Genomic DNA, 17,092 nt, shown 5'->3' on the forward strand with positions numbered 1-17,092 from the left:
AGGGGGCAAGGGCTTGGCAGCAGAAGCAAACAACAACCAAGGACTTTAATAGCCAGCATCAACACCCCACTCAACATCTAAACATACAACAGGCACCATATAAATACCACACACAGAACAACCTGAAGTACACACTTTGCTAGAGAGAAGTTCCCTGATAATGGACTCCAGTATAAGTCCGAAAGCTCAGAAGAAAAAAACCGCTGGTCATTTGAACCTTAAATACAAGTTAATCATTATTGTGTTTTATTGAAACAAGTCAGCTTCAGAACTTGTAGCTTTGTAGAGTTGGCCATTTCAGATAGTCCATTTTAAGGATTACTGTGCTCTGTCAGGTTCAGATTACATTGCAAATTTCTGTTCCTTTAACAAAGAGGCTTTCTATTCTTCTTTCTGATTGTATGATAATAGAGAATAAACCAGCAGGTGCATAGAGAGATGGTTAACCACAGTTTTGCTGGTTGTCCCCTTAAAGTTCCAAAGCTGCAAAGTAACTTAGTTCAGTGTTCCCCAACCTTTCCAAGCTTAGTGGACCAGCGGAGATGGCAGTGGTAGGATGGTTTCATGCAGGGCTGGGTTGCTGCACATTACTGCCAGTTCGGAGCGCAAAAAAAAAAAACACTGTTCCGTGCGCGTTGCCATTTGCACCTAAAAAGGTATGTGCAGGCGCAAAACATTTTTAAAAAGGGGGGAAATTACATTTCTGCAATGAAAATTGTTCTATGAATGGGCAGAACCGAAAATAAAGATAGCCTCACCATAGGAGAACCTGTTCAGGGGTGTGGCAGGCCTGGGTCGCTGCCGGTTCCAGCAACCTAGGCCGCCAAGTTACTATTGGTTCAGCTGAACTGGTAGGAACCCACCTCTGGTTTCACGTGTGTGTGTGTGCATGCCAAACACCCATGCACTCTCCATCTCTTTCATGGCCTGGTTCCGAATGGGCTGTGGCCCAGGAAAGGGACACAGATCGGGGGTTGAGGACCATTGAATTAGTTGACTGAGTTCAGATCCCCTTGTCAGATTTTTGTGGAGATTTCAGAAGAGATTTATTGTGTAAGCCACAAACAAGGTCTCGATTGAGATCTTGACTGATCATTTCTAAACTCTGCCAGAGGAATCTCTGGCTTGAAAAGATGGGAAATGAAACCAGCATGAATAGAAAATTCCCAATATAGCAAATGGTTAGCAGAGAAACAAGTCTGTTTGTTAAGTCCCAGATTGTTTTGCATGAATCGGGCCATAGATGTGTCAGCATACAAGGATAACAGTCTGAGCGGAGTTTTTTGAGGTTTCTAGAATGCTGTCTGCATATCTCGATTTTATTTATCTTGTTTTAATAAGTTGATGCTTTGCTTATAATATAATGGATAAGTAAACAAAGTTTCACAAAACACAGCAGGTGGTTTCATCCATCCCAGTATCTCTTTACTAAACAGCTCAACATAAAATGTGGATTTAGTTATTAGATTATTCTTTCTAGTGGAAAATGTACAATCCCCTGACCTCTTTCTGACTAAATAAGCTGCTATATTGGGAGTTTTCCATTCATGCCTATGTATGTTACTCCACACCAGCCTCTATCTTCCCTTCAAATCTTTCTATGTTTTTGCAAACTGGTGTTTGTGGAGACGCACCATTTCACTAATAAAGGATATTCTCAGTCAGTCTTCCCCAGCCAGCAAGTGATTTATATCAACATAATCTGGTGGGAACTGGACAAAGTGTTTTTTTTCTAGGGACAGAGACTGACAGTATATAATTTGCCTCAAATTAACTAACTCTGACTTTTTCAAGGCCAGCTTTCCAGGCCATTTTAGTGTCCAGGGAAATTGCAGTGCATGCAAACATGGATTTGAATGCACTCTGATTGGCCCCTAAAGAGCTAAATGCATCCAATAAAAATTATTTGAAGCTAATGTACTTTACTTTACTTTAATTTTATAGTGATGTTAATGTTTGTAAGGTTAATATTTGTAAACTACTCAGAGTTACCTCTAGAAGAGATGAGTGACACACAAATCTAAGATAGATAGATAGATAGATAGATAGATAGATAGATAGATAGATAGACAGACACACACACACGCACATTCATTTTGTGACATTATTTTTATGAATATGATTAAAATAGTAATAATTATCCTATTGATTGCTTTGTAGTGTTCAATTTTATGTTGTTAACTTAGTAAAATTTATTTTCTACTAACCTGTTCTCAAAAGCAAAGTGCAACTAGTTAGCAATCATACTGCTGATCAATAAATAAAAATATTTAAGACATCTAAATTATAATAGGTAATTGGTTAGCAACATGACATTTCCCATGATTTTTTGCAGATGAATATTGATTTAATTATGGGACTCTTGAACAGTGCTGAGCCAGTAGCCAAATTAGACTTTTGTGGCAATAGAGGTTATGGTTCCTGCCCCAGTATATATATTAATTTAAGAATGTTAGGATGATTATGTATTCCCTATGACTATTATGATCATCATATTTTTCCATTTAAATTTTAATTGACTTGTCAGGTCTCAACTGAATTGTCATATTAATGCCATTTTTGTATACTAATGAGCCTTGTCTATCCGAGATAATGATTTATGCATCCAAGGAAATTAGCTGTAGTTCAAGGAACAATAAATCTAATAATTTTAAGGCACAGCTGCATAAACAGAACTAATAAGACACATGCAACATGCTTCTTGACCCCCATTTTTCTGTGGGTCTTGACTCTGAAATGCAGCACAGCAGAACACATATGAAAACAAGTGTGAGACATAAAACAGGTTTTAGAATAGATTTAAAATAATAAAAAAAGGAAATAAACTCTCTCATCCAATTGAGTGTTATGGATTCATTCATTCATGCATTCAATCTTTATAACAATTTTTATTGCAAGCCGCCCAGAATTGCTTTGCAGAATAATATGGGAAGCATATAAATATAAATAATAAATCAATAGATAATACTGTTGATGCCTCTAGCCACTTTGATGTAGTGATTAGGTTGCTGGCTTACAAACCAGAATCCTATGAGATCTAGGCCTGCCTTAGGCATGAAAACCAGCTCGGTGACTTTGGACAGTCATTCTCTCTCAGCTCAACCCACCTCATAAGGTTGTTGTTGTGGGGGAATGTTGATGAGTAATAGCTACCAAAAGATTCCAGTTAACACAGGACTCGGTTTTTTTTCAACAATGCTAGGAACACATACAACTATTCCATATGCTGAGTATTATTTATAAAGAGCATGGAAATTCTTTTAGAAGGTGCATTATTGGAGACATGAGATATATTTCTGTAGTGCATTCATGTTCATGTACAGGCAGGACAGCTAAGACGGCTGGTACTTGATTTGTATTTATAGGTTGAACAACTCATTAAGATACAGCAATGCAATGTCTTATGCAGTCTTTCATGTGCGTCAGGTATTTCTTAATTCCTGTGCATAATCATATGGATGATGGAAGTTTAACTCTCATACATTTACAAGACATGGAATTGGATAAGACTGCATTATCAAGAAAACCTTCCAGTCTGCATATTTATAGTAATTTATACAATGTACATATCTATTGCATTCAACAATATAATTTACTCTATATCTATATTTTAGATAGTTTTCAGAGAAAGAATGCCTCTTTGGGATTTGTATTTATTTACTGAAATAGATTTGTTTGCTTTTTAAAAAAAATGGTCAGTTTTTTAACCAAACAGAAAAGTATTTGATTTTCAAACATTTGTGAGTTTATTATAGAGTGATTACTGTATTTATTGACTGTTGCAGGTTTTCTTTTGTTATAGGATGGTGCCCTCTAGTGCACTTCTTATGAATTGCAAGTATCAGATTCAAGTTAGGATTCCTGCGAAATCTAGCCCCATGGGATCATAGTAGAGCAATTTTCTTGTGTCCTAAAATAGAGATGTGGCCAGCACTTAGTCTTCTTGAACAGCTGACCAACCATGCTGCTGATTCTCCCCAATACCATTTTAATTTTCTCTGACTTATTGTCATTTTGGGGCAGTGTACAATATTTAATAAGGGTGGCTCAGTGGCTGAGCTTGTCGATCAAAAAGATCAGCAGTTTAATCCCTAGGATCGCGTAACGGGGTGAGCTTCTGTTACTTGTCCCAGCTTCTGCCAACCTAGCACATTAAAAAGCACATAAAAAATGCAAGTAGAAAAATAGGAACCACTTTGGTGGGACGGTAACAGTGGTGGATTCCTACCAGTTCAGACTGGTTTGGCGGCCTGGGTCACTGGAATCAGCAGCGACCCAGGCCTGCCACGACCCTGAACCAGTTCCCCAGGCGGCACCATCGGTGGTGCCATCTTGTTTTTCAGTTCTGCGCATGCACAGTACAATTTTAATTGCACTGCACATGCATGCACAGCACACATCAAGCGCACACATGCGAAGCGCATACACGAGTGAACTGGCAGTAGTGCCTGCCAGAACCCACCCTTGGAAGGTAACAGCTTCCCGTGCGCCTTGGGCGTTTAGTCATGACAGCCACATGACCATGGGAACGTCTTCAGATAGCGCTGGCTCTTCGGCTTTGAAACGGAGATGGGCACCGCCCCCTAGAGCCAGAAACGACTAGCACATATGTGCAAAGGAAACCTTTACTTTTACAATATTTAATAGTTGCCAGCAGAGAGAAGTTTCCTGAGGATTGGCTCCAGCACAAGTCCAAAAGCTCAGAAGACTAAAGACTCTAGTCCTTGTGACCATCCCAGATTGTATCCTGCAATATTATCCTGAGACATCTACCTTTGCCTACATTTGTGGAAGATAGTTAGGTCCGGGTGCCCAAAATAGCATCACCACAGGCAAATAAGCCCTTCAAGATTTAGTTTGCTGTTTTGGAGCTAAAGCTGTGTTTTTCTCTTTTAGCAACCAGGAAGCCATTGCACAAAATTATATCATGGGTACAATAAAACATGCTTCATTCATCATTTGTTAATGGTGTTATTGGGTGACTCCTAGGCAATGGGATCTGCTCAGTACTGATTAACTGCTTTAGTCTCCTATGAGCATGCCCTCTCCCTCTGGACCCTGGGTGTTGTTGTATTTTGAACAATGGGAATCAGGTTTACTTTTGTTCCTGAACAGCCTGGATCAATGAAACAGCAATTGATCAGCAATGGCAGTAGGAAATGTATCCAGCATAGAGAGAGGGAAAGATCCTCTGCAAATCCCATCCTTCAACTTATGAACTGTTATTTGTACTGCCAAATGTTCAGGTCGATCCAGGTCTCCAAGTCAGGCTTTGGCTGAGAGATGTGAGGCCAACAGTGGTCCTCCTTTCCTGCATTATCCGTTTCCTCTTGCAGTGCCAACATTTCCCAGCTGGGTGAGGTGGCAGGTGAAGGGCAGGTTTGACAGAATGCTGAATTCATAAGTCTGGCCATCTCTCAAAATGATTTAAAAAAAAAAAAAACCACAGCAGTTCCTGCTTCAACTCAGAGCCTAGGCAGTTGGGATTGGCAACTGAGGAGAGCAAAATTTAGGCTGGTTTAGTTTCTGCTATCTCACACATAGGATGAGAAATTTTAAGCAAAGAACCCCAAAGTCATTTGTAGAAGATACTGATTACCTCCTACAACAGAAGACAATAAAAGTGACTTTTTTTTTTTTGTTATGTTTTGTTGGACACTCAGAAGCTTTTGATACTATCCAGCAAGTCATTTAGAGTCAGGCAACGTGAGATAGAATAAACAAACAAACAAACAAACAAATGACTTTTATTATCATGTTAACATTATTCTCCCATTTTGGTATTCCTTCCAGATGAATTTTTGGAAGAACTATAGAAAAGAAACAGGTAAGTAAGGCTACGAAAAGAATACAAAACAGTAATGGGATGTCCCATGTATTTGTGTTTTCCAATGCTGCATTATCCTTCTTGAATCAAGTGTTACCTTTATAGGTAACTAATAACTCGTAGGGACTTCTAAAATCTTCCAACCACTATTGTGTATTTAATAGTAACAAGACTGGACATTCTGCCTCTTCGGCATTAGCTAGGTGACAAAAGACTTTCCTATTTCCTGGGGTAATGTTGTCCCCCCCCCCATCCCCCATGTAATAAGAATTTTGCTGCCCCATTATTGATCCTAATCCTTCCTCTGCTGCCTTTGCTTCAAGTTATTGCAGCCACCTGTCTTCCTTTTGAAGAAATGAATTATAAGGCCTAAAGGTTTTTGTCTTGTTCTAAAGCAGCGATGGCGAACCTTTTTTGGCTTGCATAACATAAGTGGGGGGAGCGCAGGGGAGTCGTGTGCGGGTGTGCCGCACCCATAATGCAATGTGCAACCCCCAGTGTGCATGCGCGCACTACAGGCGCAACCCCCCCGCCATTTTTACATGCTTTTTTCTCCCTCTCCAGGCTCCAGAGGCTTTATAGGAGCCTGGGGAGGGCGAAAACAGCCTCCCCCACCCCACCAGACACCCTCTGGAGGCTTCAGGGACCTTCAGGAGGCTTCCCTGAAGCCTTCGGAGCAGTCAAAACGACCCTCTGAGCAAACAGAAAGTGACTTCCGGTTTGCTCGGAGGATTGTTTTAAGCGTTCCAAAGGCTTCAGGGACCGTCCAGAGGCCTCCCAGACGCCTTCGGAGCGCTCAAAACGACCCTCTGAGCAAACCGGAAGTGACTTCCGGTTTGCTCGGAGGGTCGTTTTAAGCGTTCCTAAGGCTTCAGTGAAGCCTCCAGACGGTCCCTGAAGCCTTCGGAGCTCTCAAAATGACCTTTCAAGCAAACCGGAAGTCCGTTCCTGAACTTCCGGTTTGCCTGTAGGGCCGGTTTTTTACACTTCAGAGGCTTCATGGAAGCTCATGAAGCCTCCGAGGGGGGCTCTTTTCGCCCTCTCCAGGCTCCTATAAAGCCTCTGGAGCCTGGGGAGGGTGAAAAATGGCTTTAAAAAGGGTGAACTCAGCTGGCCAGCGTGCGCATGCGCGCTGGCCAGCTGACAGGGCAGCGCCTTGCGTGCCCTGACAAATGGCTCCACATGCCACCTATGACACGCGTGCCATAGGTTCGCCATCACTGTTCTAAAGCAAAGGTCTCCGATCTTGGCAATTCTAATATTTTAAGCATGGCTGGCTGAGGAATTCTGGGAGTTGAAGTCCACAAGTTTTAAAGATGCCAAGTTTGGAGATGCCTGTCCTAAAGCTCTGTTAGTCCTTAGAGGCAGTCCAGATAAGAAGTGCAACTATTAATACTAATTCTATCTTTATTGTAAGGCTACATTAACAAAATCTTGCACAACAAAGTATTTCTCCAGTTCTCCCTATTACTCTCCAGAGAACTGTCGAGGATCCCTTCTGAAATTATTTTAATGCCTCTTCTTCTTCTTCTGTAGACTGAGAAATATTTTACATCCAGGTGTCTGTAGCTTTTCCTCCTATTTCCCAAGGTCATTTTCAGATACCATTAAAAGCTGCTATTGGATAGTGGCAGCTTAAGCTGGAATAGTGTGCTTTAACTCTGATATTTAAGTAATTAGCCTTCAAGAACAAGATGAAAACAGCCTCATGGGAATATGGCAGCGCAAAAATGTTGTCACAGGTGTTCGTAGTGGATTAGATGCAAATGGGAAAAGGCTGTAAGATTATATAGGATGGCTTTATTGTAGTGTCTTCTAGTATCACCCAAACATTGCTATGCTCAGAAATATCAACAAAAAAGAGAGGCTTTATATTGCTACAGCAATGGCTGGGTGAAACTATTAGTTACAAGTCAGGAAGTAGCCTCAGTAGAATGAAAATGCCATGGTTCAGTTCCTGTACCTTCCATTCTCCAAATGCCTCTGAATGAGATCTGTAGCCTCAAGATATGAAAAAGCAATGCTGCTCTAAGGACATTATAGTATTGCCCTATCATACCTTATCCTTTCTACAAAGATGTGCTTATACGACTTTCTCCTGCTTAATCAAGTAATCCATCCTAAAACTGTATGCTGATGTACTGTATGTAATCTGTTCTCCACCTCATTGCATGCTATATATTTATACCAGATCAAACAATTCAGACTGTAATTGTTGCAAGTGGGGCACTAGTGTGACAGATAATAACTTTTTGGGAATTCTCAATGATTATCATAAATCCTTAGGATTAACTTTGGGTGGGTAACATTTTGATGATTGGGGACTACACATTTTTTCACAAGAGAAAGCTACATTGAAAGGTAGGGAGGAAAGCGGGTGAGACATTCACAACAGCTGAGCCAAGATTCTCCATTTCTCCAGGGTGCTTCCTTTTCTTTTTAAAACCAGTTTAAAGATATTTTAGGACACATATTCCAGTTTCCATGTATTTTCAGACCAAGAAAACCAAAATAGCTGATTCTCAACACTGATGCACCTACAATTTGGCAATGTGATTAAAGGAGACTTTGGGATCTCAAAAAGTATGGAGGACATACCCTTGTATCCAGACTGTCCTGACAAATTTGACCTGGAGCTAAAGCTTCTGTTCCAGGTTTATTCCAATATCTTGTGATCCAGACCTTTACCCCAAGATTCCCCAGTTCCAAGAGGCAAGCCCTAATACAGCATGGATGTTAGAATTAGGATCTCCTGTTGTTTTAAGCAACAAGAGTCCCAGTAACCCTTCCTGTCTACCTGTTTTCATAGGAAATCCTGGAATAGATGTGGCAGGCCTGGTGGCTGGCTTGATTGCAGCTTTGGTGGCTATTGTCATGTTTATAATTGTGGCCATGTATTGTATCAAATATCGGGCTAAAGAGAGAAATCGATCCAGGTATGTGTCAGGATCCACAGGGAGGTGTTTTGCGCCCACCTATGTAATAAAGGAGGTGAAAGGGGAACATAATTCTAGCACTTTGTCACCAAGTAAACATGAGGTCAAAAGCATTTGATTCAGGATTAACCGTGGCATCAATGAAAAGAACAACAGTATTATGGGGATTTATATCAGCCTTCTGCAAACACGGCTGACCTCTAGAGGAATTAAACTACAAATCTGATAATTTTTAGCTGCGTGCATATTTTCCAATGTGTATGTCTTTTTAAAGTTGATGTTTTTACACAGTTGTTAAAAATACATCATTGAACTACAGTTTCCAGCATCTCCATCCGACAAAAATCTTTCATGGATATTAAGCAAAATGATTTTTTTGAAATTGATAGTTTTCTCAGCTTTTTTTCCTGTAATGTGAGTTATTGGACTAAAATTCCCTTAATTTCCAAACAGCCTGTATGCTTTCTAAACAGCTGGTGAAAAGTTTGCTAATTTTTTTTGTTTTAAGTTAGGCTTACAGACAAAAAGCCTGTGAATTGTTTTAGGGTTGTTGTTTTGTTTTTTTTACCTCCATCTCCATTTCCTTTTAGAAGAACACAGGAAAATTTGAATCGAGGGATTCCCCTTGCCAGCTTTGATGAAGAGCCCAAGCCAGAATCTGCACCTGGGCTTCCTTCTTATGAACAAGCAATAGCAGCTCCAGGGGTGCATGATGCGCCACCCCCACCTTACAACAGGTAGAAGTATCATTGGGATCCTACCTCAAAATTCCAACGTTATCTAGGGATTGGGAACTGGATAGAGAGGGAAAGGAAGGTTTGAGACTCAGGCTGTCTAAAGAGAGTGTGCAATAAAGATCAAGATCCTATCTGAACTAAATCTTGGAAAACCTTTTCAAGGAAGGAGCATTGGATTATGCAGAAAGCCTTATTCCCATGAAAAATCTGCATGAACCTGCAACAGACCAAAGACCTTTGTTCTCAAGAGGAAAGGCAGTACTGGAGTTGACAGGAAGTTCAGAATCACCAAGAGAGCTCATGCTAGCCTCCAATGCGGGGGTGGGAAACTGCAGATGTTGAACTTCCAGGAATCTTCATCCCTACCTCTGCTGGCTGGAGCTGATGGGAGTTGTAATTTAGCAACATCAAAAACGCCTGTGAATAGGGGTGAAGTCACAGGTTTCCTTTCCCTTCTCTGTCTCTAGAGAACTAGCAGAAAAAAATGCCGTTAGATTCATTCACTCTACCGCTTCATTCTATAGTCAGAAAAAGAGAATAGTGTTAAAATTACCAATTCTCTCCACTCCCAAGTCCAGGCAATGTGTGTATAATAACCTCCATCTCTTGTAGACTTCTGCTCATTAGCAATTTTGCTTTGATCCATTAACATATAGCTTCTTGCTCCAGTTTCAGTTTCTGCACTATTTATGGATCATAGATTCTGTCCAGAGCTCCACAAAGCTAAAGGACAAAGGAATTTGCTACTTCTTTTAGCAACAATTTTTTTTTCCAGAATATACCTCCTAGGGTCATTGGGGAAATCCATATACACTTCCCAGATCTCCTTGCAGGTAGAAAACAAATGTGACACGATTAAAAGTGACATGAATGCCAGGCTGTTACCACAGTATGAAACGGCAACAGAAAATGTAACTTTCATCTGGCATTGGCTCTGGCTGCTAAATTGAAAGTTGAAAAAAACTTTATTATTTGTCTGGATATAGATATACACATGCATACATGAAAATAACAGCAGCATCCTTTTCTTTAATTAACACTATAAAATTGGTGGGGGGGGTCATAAAAATTATAGGCAGCTAAGCACCATAGGGATAGGGTATCAAAAGTAATAATTGGGTGTTGTTTTTTAGGATCAACTAAAATGTTAATTAAGAAGCAAATTTTCCAGCATACTTTTTCTTCAGGCAGGATAGCGTTGATGTGGTTACCTAGCATATTTAAGCTGCTGCTAGATTTCTAGTTCCGTATGTTTAAATACTCTGATGGAAGAAATAACCATTTAAATTACTCACAATATCCTCATTGCAGTGTTACCATGAAATATTGCACATAACTTAAATTAGTATTTGCTGCTACCACCAGTACCAGATCAGCTCAGGATCTGCAACACTGGAGGCACTAGAGACAGTTAAGGAGTAAATATAAAGCAAAACGAAGATAACAGGAAGACCTTAGCCACAATAGTAAACCCCCAGATTTTCAATCTTTAATGGTCTTGAAAGTGCAGGAGTGTTAAGCAGATTTAATTAGAGCAGGCCAGTCTTTTCCAACCACACGCCTTTCAAATGTGTTCCTCTATAATCTTCAGAATTCCCATGCAGCATGCATGTTGTGGTAAGTGCAACATAAATATTATATTATGAAGAAGGAGGGAAGTGTTAAGAATTCTCAATTCTTAAACTTGGATCTTTCTCTGCAGGACCATGACTAGGGTTGAAATCTGACATATATGACAAAGCAGCAGAGGCTGGCGCTATATTCAGAATATGCTGTAGCAGAGTACTACTGAAAGGGAGCCAGTGATCCCTGTGGTTATGAAGACTAGTCTCGAAGGTGGTTCAACATGCTTGGCATTGATGGATGACTTTATTGCAGTCAAAGGGTATATCTTGCTCAAAAGGAACAGATGAGGGGGGAAACGAAGGAGGAGAGGAGCTTTTATATGTAAGGCTTCTCAAGCCTCCAGATAAAATCATGAATCAGAGATTGGAAGCTATGATGAAAGCCTATAGATGATGATAAGAAGAAAAGGAAGAGAAAAATTCTATCAAGGTAGCAATATAGAACAGGCTGCCAAGCCAACAGAAAGCACACATTATGTTTTTTTCTGAAACAGTTGCAAAACTTTCACAGAGACAGTTATTGTATTAATAGGGAATTTTCAACTTCCTCAACATCTGTAAGTCTGCAAAATCTGGAACAGCTCAGTAAAATCCTGACTTCCTGGTCTTTCTGCCTCTCAGAAAATAAAGAACGGAACAAAAGAACCTCATACCCTTGATTTAGTTCTGATGGTTGGGGAACCTACAAGTGAGATACATATATCCAAGCAGTTGAAACAAATGTAAAGTACAATTGTAGATAAACAGAAGTAAAAGGGCAAGGATAGAATGAAACATTGGCTTGGCTGTATGTAAAGGATTTAGGTGTATCAGTAGGTCATAAGATTAAGATGAGCCAGTTGTATGATACAGCTTTTAAAATTTTAATTCTAGGGTGCATTAATCAAAACGTAATATTCAACTTGTGAAATGAACAGTTTCATGCTATTTCGCACTGGCTGAACTTCATCTAGCATTGAGTTTAAACTTGGGTACCACATTTTTAGAAGGTCATCAAGGAATTAGATCATACCCAGAGGATGGTGATTCAGGTAGTAAAACGTCTGTGTAAAGAATTGTTGGAGGAACTATGTTGAATCAACAAAATATTAAAATGAAATATGATAGCAATACTTGACAGACTATCATGAAGAAATGAAGCAGATTTGTCCTCTGCTATTTCAGAAACAATGCCCCCTGCAGAGACATTGTAGGCAAGCAGAATTTGACTTAACATTTGTAAAACCTCTGCAGTGGTAAATGCTATTCAGCAGTAGTGCAGTGTGCCATTGGAACTTGTGAGCTATTTCATTGGATAAATTCAAGTGTGGGCTAAAAACTATTCAAATTTATTTCATATGCTGAGTGAAGCAGTGGAGTAGCTGAAAATCTTTTTTTCTTTATACCAGAGGTGGGGAACGAGAGCCCCTTTATGACTTGTGGACTTCAAGTCCCAGAATTCCTGAGCCAGAATTCCCAAACATAATCTTAATGTTTCATCTCTTCACTTTCTCAGGAATATTTTTAATCCAGCTAGTTTTTCTACATTCACCTGTTTCAATATATGACTCTTTCTTACCATGTCTTTCTTTTTCTTCAGGAATAACAGTTTGACTCGGCCAACCTGAATTTTCAACAGCCGGATAAATATTCTTGAAATATCTATTTCATCTTTACAAAAGACACTATGCACACCCCTGCATCATAGCCAAGGCAGGGAGTACATGTGACTTTGAAGCAGACAATTAATGCATACTGGATATGAATCTGCAGTATGTAGAGACTGTGTATGAGTGGCAGGTGTGGGCAGAAGAGGATATTGCAACATGTTTTGGTTGAGAAATTAAAATCTAAAATTGTAAATGTACATATTAGGACTGATATCACTAGGTTAATGTGAAAGTGAAATGCTAATTTGCACAGATTTCCTCCTCCCATTTCCCCCTCTTCCATTCATCTTATGAATGAATTTTTTATAACCATCTTTTCTATCAACATGTGATTATGCAAGGATTATATTAAGGATAAATGAAAAATAGTTTTATTCGAAGGTAAACATGATTGATCATGGCAGACTAATTAATATAATAGGAATTGCAAGCTGGTGTAAAAAAATCTTAAATAGCTCAAGACAGAGATTTAGTTTGGGGAAACTGCTCTGGATTATGCAAGCTCAGATTTTATTCAAGTGCAGATAGAATAGAGATATTACAAGTTGTCTTCTGTGATTGGCATGCAGTATAAAAAGCAGGAATGACTAGCTTGATCTATTCATTGGCAACATTACATTTTGCCCTTGCTTGTTCCAAAGAATAGTATTTGTTATGGCCACTGGCTTAGCAAAATTCATGATCTGTTCTAGAGACTATTCTAAGAGCAGAACATAGAAGAAGCTGATTTAGATCACATCAGGTTATTTGACCATTTGGCCCAGTGTTATTGCTTGACTCACATCTGCTCTCCAGAAGCCTCAGCAGTGAAAGGCTTCTCCCACCACAGCTGCCTGATCCATTTAAACATTTGGTCTGGATTAAGTTTGATTTTATTTTATACAAAGCGGGTTCCCCATCTCTAAGCTCTGTTCCCCTCTTAACCTGAAGACAGACACGCCCACGCACTCTTCCAAACTGATCCTGAGAATTTTATTAGGGAAGGCAGATTAGCAATGCAAATTGGACAGCAGCACAGGTATTTCAAGACAAGTAGGAAATTTAGCCAGAGGTGGATAACAAGTAAGAAAGTCCAATCAACCACAGAACATAGGTGCACCTCTGCAGTGATGTAAGCATGAAAGAGTGAGAACAAAACATGTTTATAAATACTTCTAAGAGCTATATTACACAGGCTGTCTGTAGCACAAGATGAGAATGAAATGAGAATGATGGTGTAGTTGGACAAAACACCATAAGCACAGATGTTAAACTCATATTTGCCCTGCCTTTCCACTTACTTGTCATGAAATATTGTTTGCGTGGCTATGAGTACAATAGAGAGAACACTCCATCAGAGCTGTAAGGAAGGAGAAGCAGTTTGCTGAGCGTTGGCGAACAATAATGTGGCCGATTAAATGAGTAATCTGTGAATCTTTTAACATGATTTCTATGGAAAATAAAATTTTAAAAGCTGTTTTTAAAAGCTGAGTATCCTCATCAGAAGACGTTTTGGTTCAGGATTTAATTTGAACAGATTTCATGTATCCATCAGAAGAAGATAGCCACAGGATTCCACATGATACTAGATTGCCAAGACTCAACTGGCATATTGCTTTCACAATTGCCAAATTTGCTAATCATCTATGTAAAAGGGGCAGCCAAAGTATCTGGCTTTAATCTTTCAATTTCTTTCCCCAAAAACACTATTTTGTGAATTTAGATTATGTTCTTAGCAGCTGTTATTATGGCACTTGTGCCATAATGTGGATTTGTGAAGTACATGTATAGGAAACTCCCACTGTTTATTATTGTGTCACATTTGTGCTTTGACTTATTTACTAATGGAGCATAGTTCCCACCCTGTCATCTTTTTAAGCAGTGTTTCATAATCTCGGCAACTTTAAGATGTGTAAATTTAAATATGCTGTCTGGAGAATTCTGGGAGCCGAAGTTCACTTAATTATTAAGAAACATTGCTTTTAAGCATTATTCCTGTACTTCCATTTTTGGGAATGGAGGTAAACACACATTTACCTTAAGGTATTATGATATTCTAGTTCATTGTATTACAGTCTCAGATTTAAAAAATTAACTTCAACAGCCAGTTTGGTGTAGTGTTGAAGGTGCTGGCCTAGATACCTAGAGGCCCATCTGACCTTAGGACTGACTGGGGCCAATCACTCTCTCTCAGCCCAATCCACCTCACCTGGTTCTTGTGGGAAAAATAGGAGGATTATGTATTCTCACCACATTGAATTTTTATAAAGTAATGAAATCAGGATAACTACATAATTAAATAAATCCTGATAACTGACTCATCACCTAAATATGGCGCTTGCATTTATTTTATTTATTTATTTAAACCATGTATATAGCCACTCATCTTATATTCAACTCTAGGTGACTCTCAATCACACATAACAATTATTGTTTGGCAGATAAATATATGCTGCTATTAAAAGTCCCCACTTCCCAATATCCGTATATAAACAAAGGAATTTTCTACATACCCATATCCGACCTTAGGAGCACATCACTTAGCTTTGTGCTGAAATATAGATCTCTGGAAAAAATAACACACACACACACACACACACACACACCCAGTTTTATGGAATTAATTATCATTTCAGCTGTATGGTTTACTTCAATGTAACAAATGCCCCATTTTCATTTATTCTGGCAACTGGGATGTCTTCTATCATGGGCCAAATCTGAGAACTCTAATTTACCAGGGAGAACTATAGGGATTTCACTATGTTCCTGAATGAATCCCAAATATTTTTCCCAAATATTTTTCTATATTCTTCCCCAAAATCGGTGCCTTTCAAATATGCCAGAATGGTATTTCAAAGAGTTTCCAGACAATATGACTGTTGTTGGAGGCCTTCTGCAATGATCTCTTAGAAGTAGTTGACTCCTTGTATTTTCCAAAGGTCCTCGGCACATAACTAAAAATTCAGTGATTAGTATCAAACAAATAAAGAGCATAAAAATAGATTTATTTCATCATAAATGTAAATGATACAGCAAAACCAAACCAAGTTAAACACAGAAGAGACCATAGGGGGGTGCTGGAGTTCTGTTACATTTTTTAGGGCACAGCCAGATAGCTGTGTTAAAGTAGTGTTCCTCAGTCAGAACTGTTAGATAAATATGCCGGCATAAATTGCCCTATTGCCATGATTGATTGCCATTCTGCCTGGGCATTGAAGGCAGTGAATGGTGCATTTTCTTTCCAAGGACTGGTGCATTACTCTGGCAGTTTCCCTTCCTTCAAGCATCATTGGCCAACAAGGAAAAGCAACAACCTATTGCTCTCCTTAATGTGTAGTGAATGGAGAACACAGAAAGATACTTAGAATGGCTAGTTTAGTCACATGTCAAGTTGCCCAACTAATGGATCATCCTTTCAAAAGTAATATGTATCTACCTATCATTTGGGCTACTTTTACAATAATACAATACAATAGTAGAGTTGGAAGGGACCTTGGAGGTCTTCTAGTCCAACCCCCTGCCTAGGCAGGAAACCCTATACCGTTTCAGACAAATAGCTATCCAACATCTTCTTAAAGACTTCCAGTGTTGGGGCATTCACAACTTCTGGAGGCAAGCTGTTCCACTGATTAATTGTTCTCACTGTCAGGAAATTTCTCCTCAGTTCTAAGTTGCTTCTCTCCTTGATTAGTTTCCACCCATTGCTTCTTGTTCTACCCTCAGGTGCTTTGGAGAATAGTTTGACTCCCTCTTCTTTGTGGCAACCTCTGAGATATTGGAATAATGCTATCATGTCTCCCCTAGTCCTTCTTTCTCTTAAGCTAAACATACCCAGTTCCTGCAACCGTTCTTCATATGTTTTAGTCTCCAGTCCCCTAATCATCTTTGTTGCTCTTCTCTGCACTCTTTCTAGAGTCTCCACATCTTTTTTACATCGTGGCGACCAGAACTGAATGCAGTATTCCAAGTGTGGCCTTACCAAGGCATTATAAAGTGGTATTAACACTTCACGTGATCTTGATTTTGAACAGAGATCTAGTGCTTTTCTGAAAGAATACTAAAAACTTGTTCCAAAATTGCCTGGTTGACAGGACACAGGCATGAAAGAGGGTGGAAGTGGGAAGGAGTGATTGAAAACAAGCTCTATCCATTGGATTTCAAGGATGTGGCAATATGGTCATTGCCAGCAGCAATTGTAAGTAGCCCATGGTGTTAGCAAAGTGGCAATGGTCACCTCATCAAATTTTTAAAAAACAGCAATTGCTGTGCCAAACACCTTGTTGAAGTAGTGTAAAACATGAAATGTACCCAGTGCAATTCGCAGAAACCAGCTCTGTTT

General features: G+C 39.4%; 1 protein-coding gene across 1 annotated transcript in view; it reads left to right on the top strand.

Annotated features, from left to right (window-relative positions):
- Window positions 1–14,500, top strand: part of PRRG2 (proline rich and Gla domain 2) — a 32,734-nt gene extending 18,234 nt beyond the window's left edge. Inside the window, exons 4-7 of the mRNA XM_081933263.1 lie at window positions 5,794–5,827; window positions 8,637–8,763; window positions 9,354–9,500; window positions 12,705–14,500. Of these exons, the coding sequence (XP_081789389.1) occupies window positions 5,794–5,827; window positions 8,637–8,763; window positions 9,354–9,500; window positions 12,705–12,732 (336 nt within the window). The 3' untranslated portion in view covers window positions 12,733–14,500. The remainder of the gene's footprint in view (window positions 1–5,793; window positions 5,828–8,636; window positions 8,764–9,353; window positions 9,501–12,704) is intronic.
- Window positions 14,501–17,092: the final 2,592 nt, after the last annotated feature.

Source organism: Natrix helvetica, assembly GCF_964273705.1.
Source record: "Natrix helvetica genome assembly, chromosome: Z".
NCBI lineage: Eukaryota > Metazoa > Chordata > Lepidosauria > Squamata > Natricidae > Natrix > Natrix helvetica.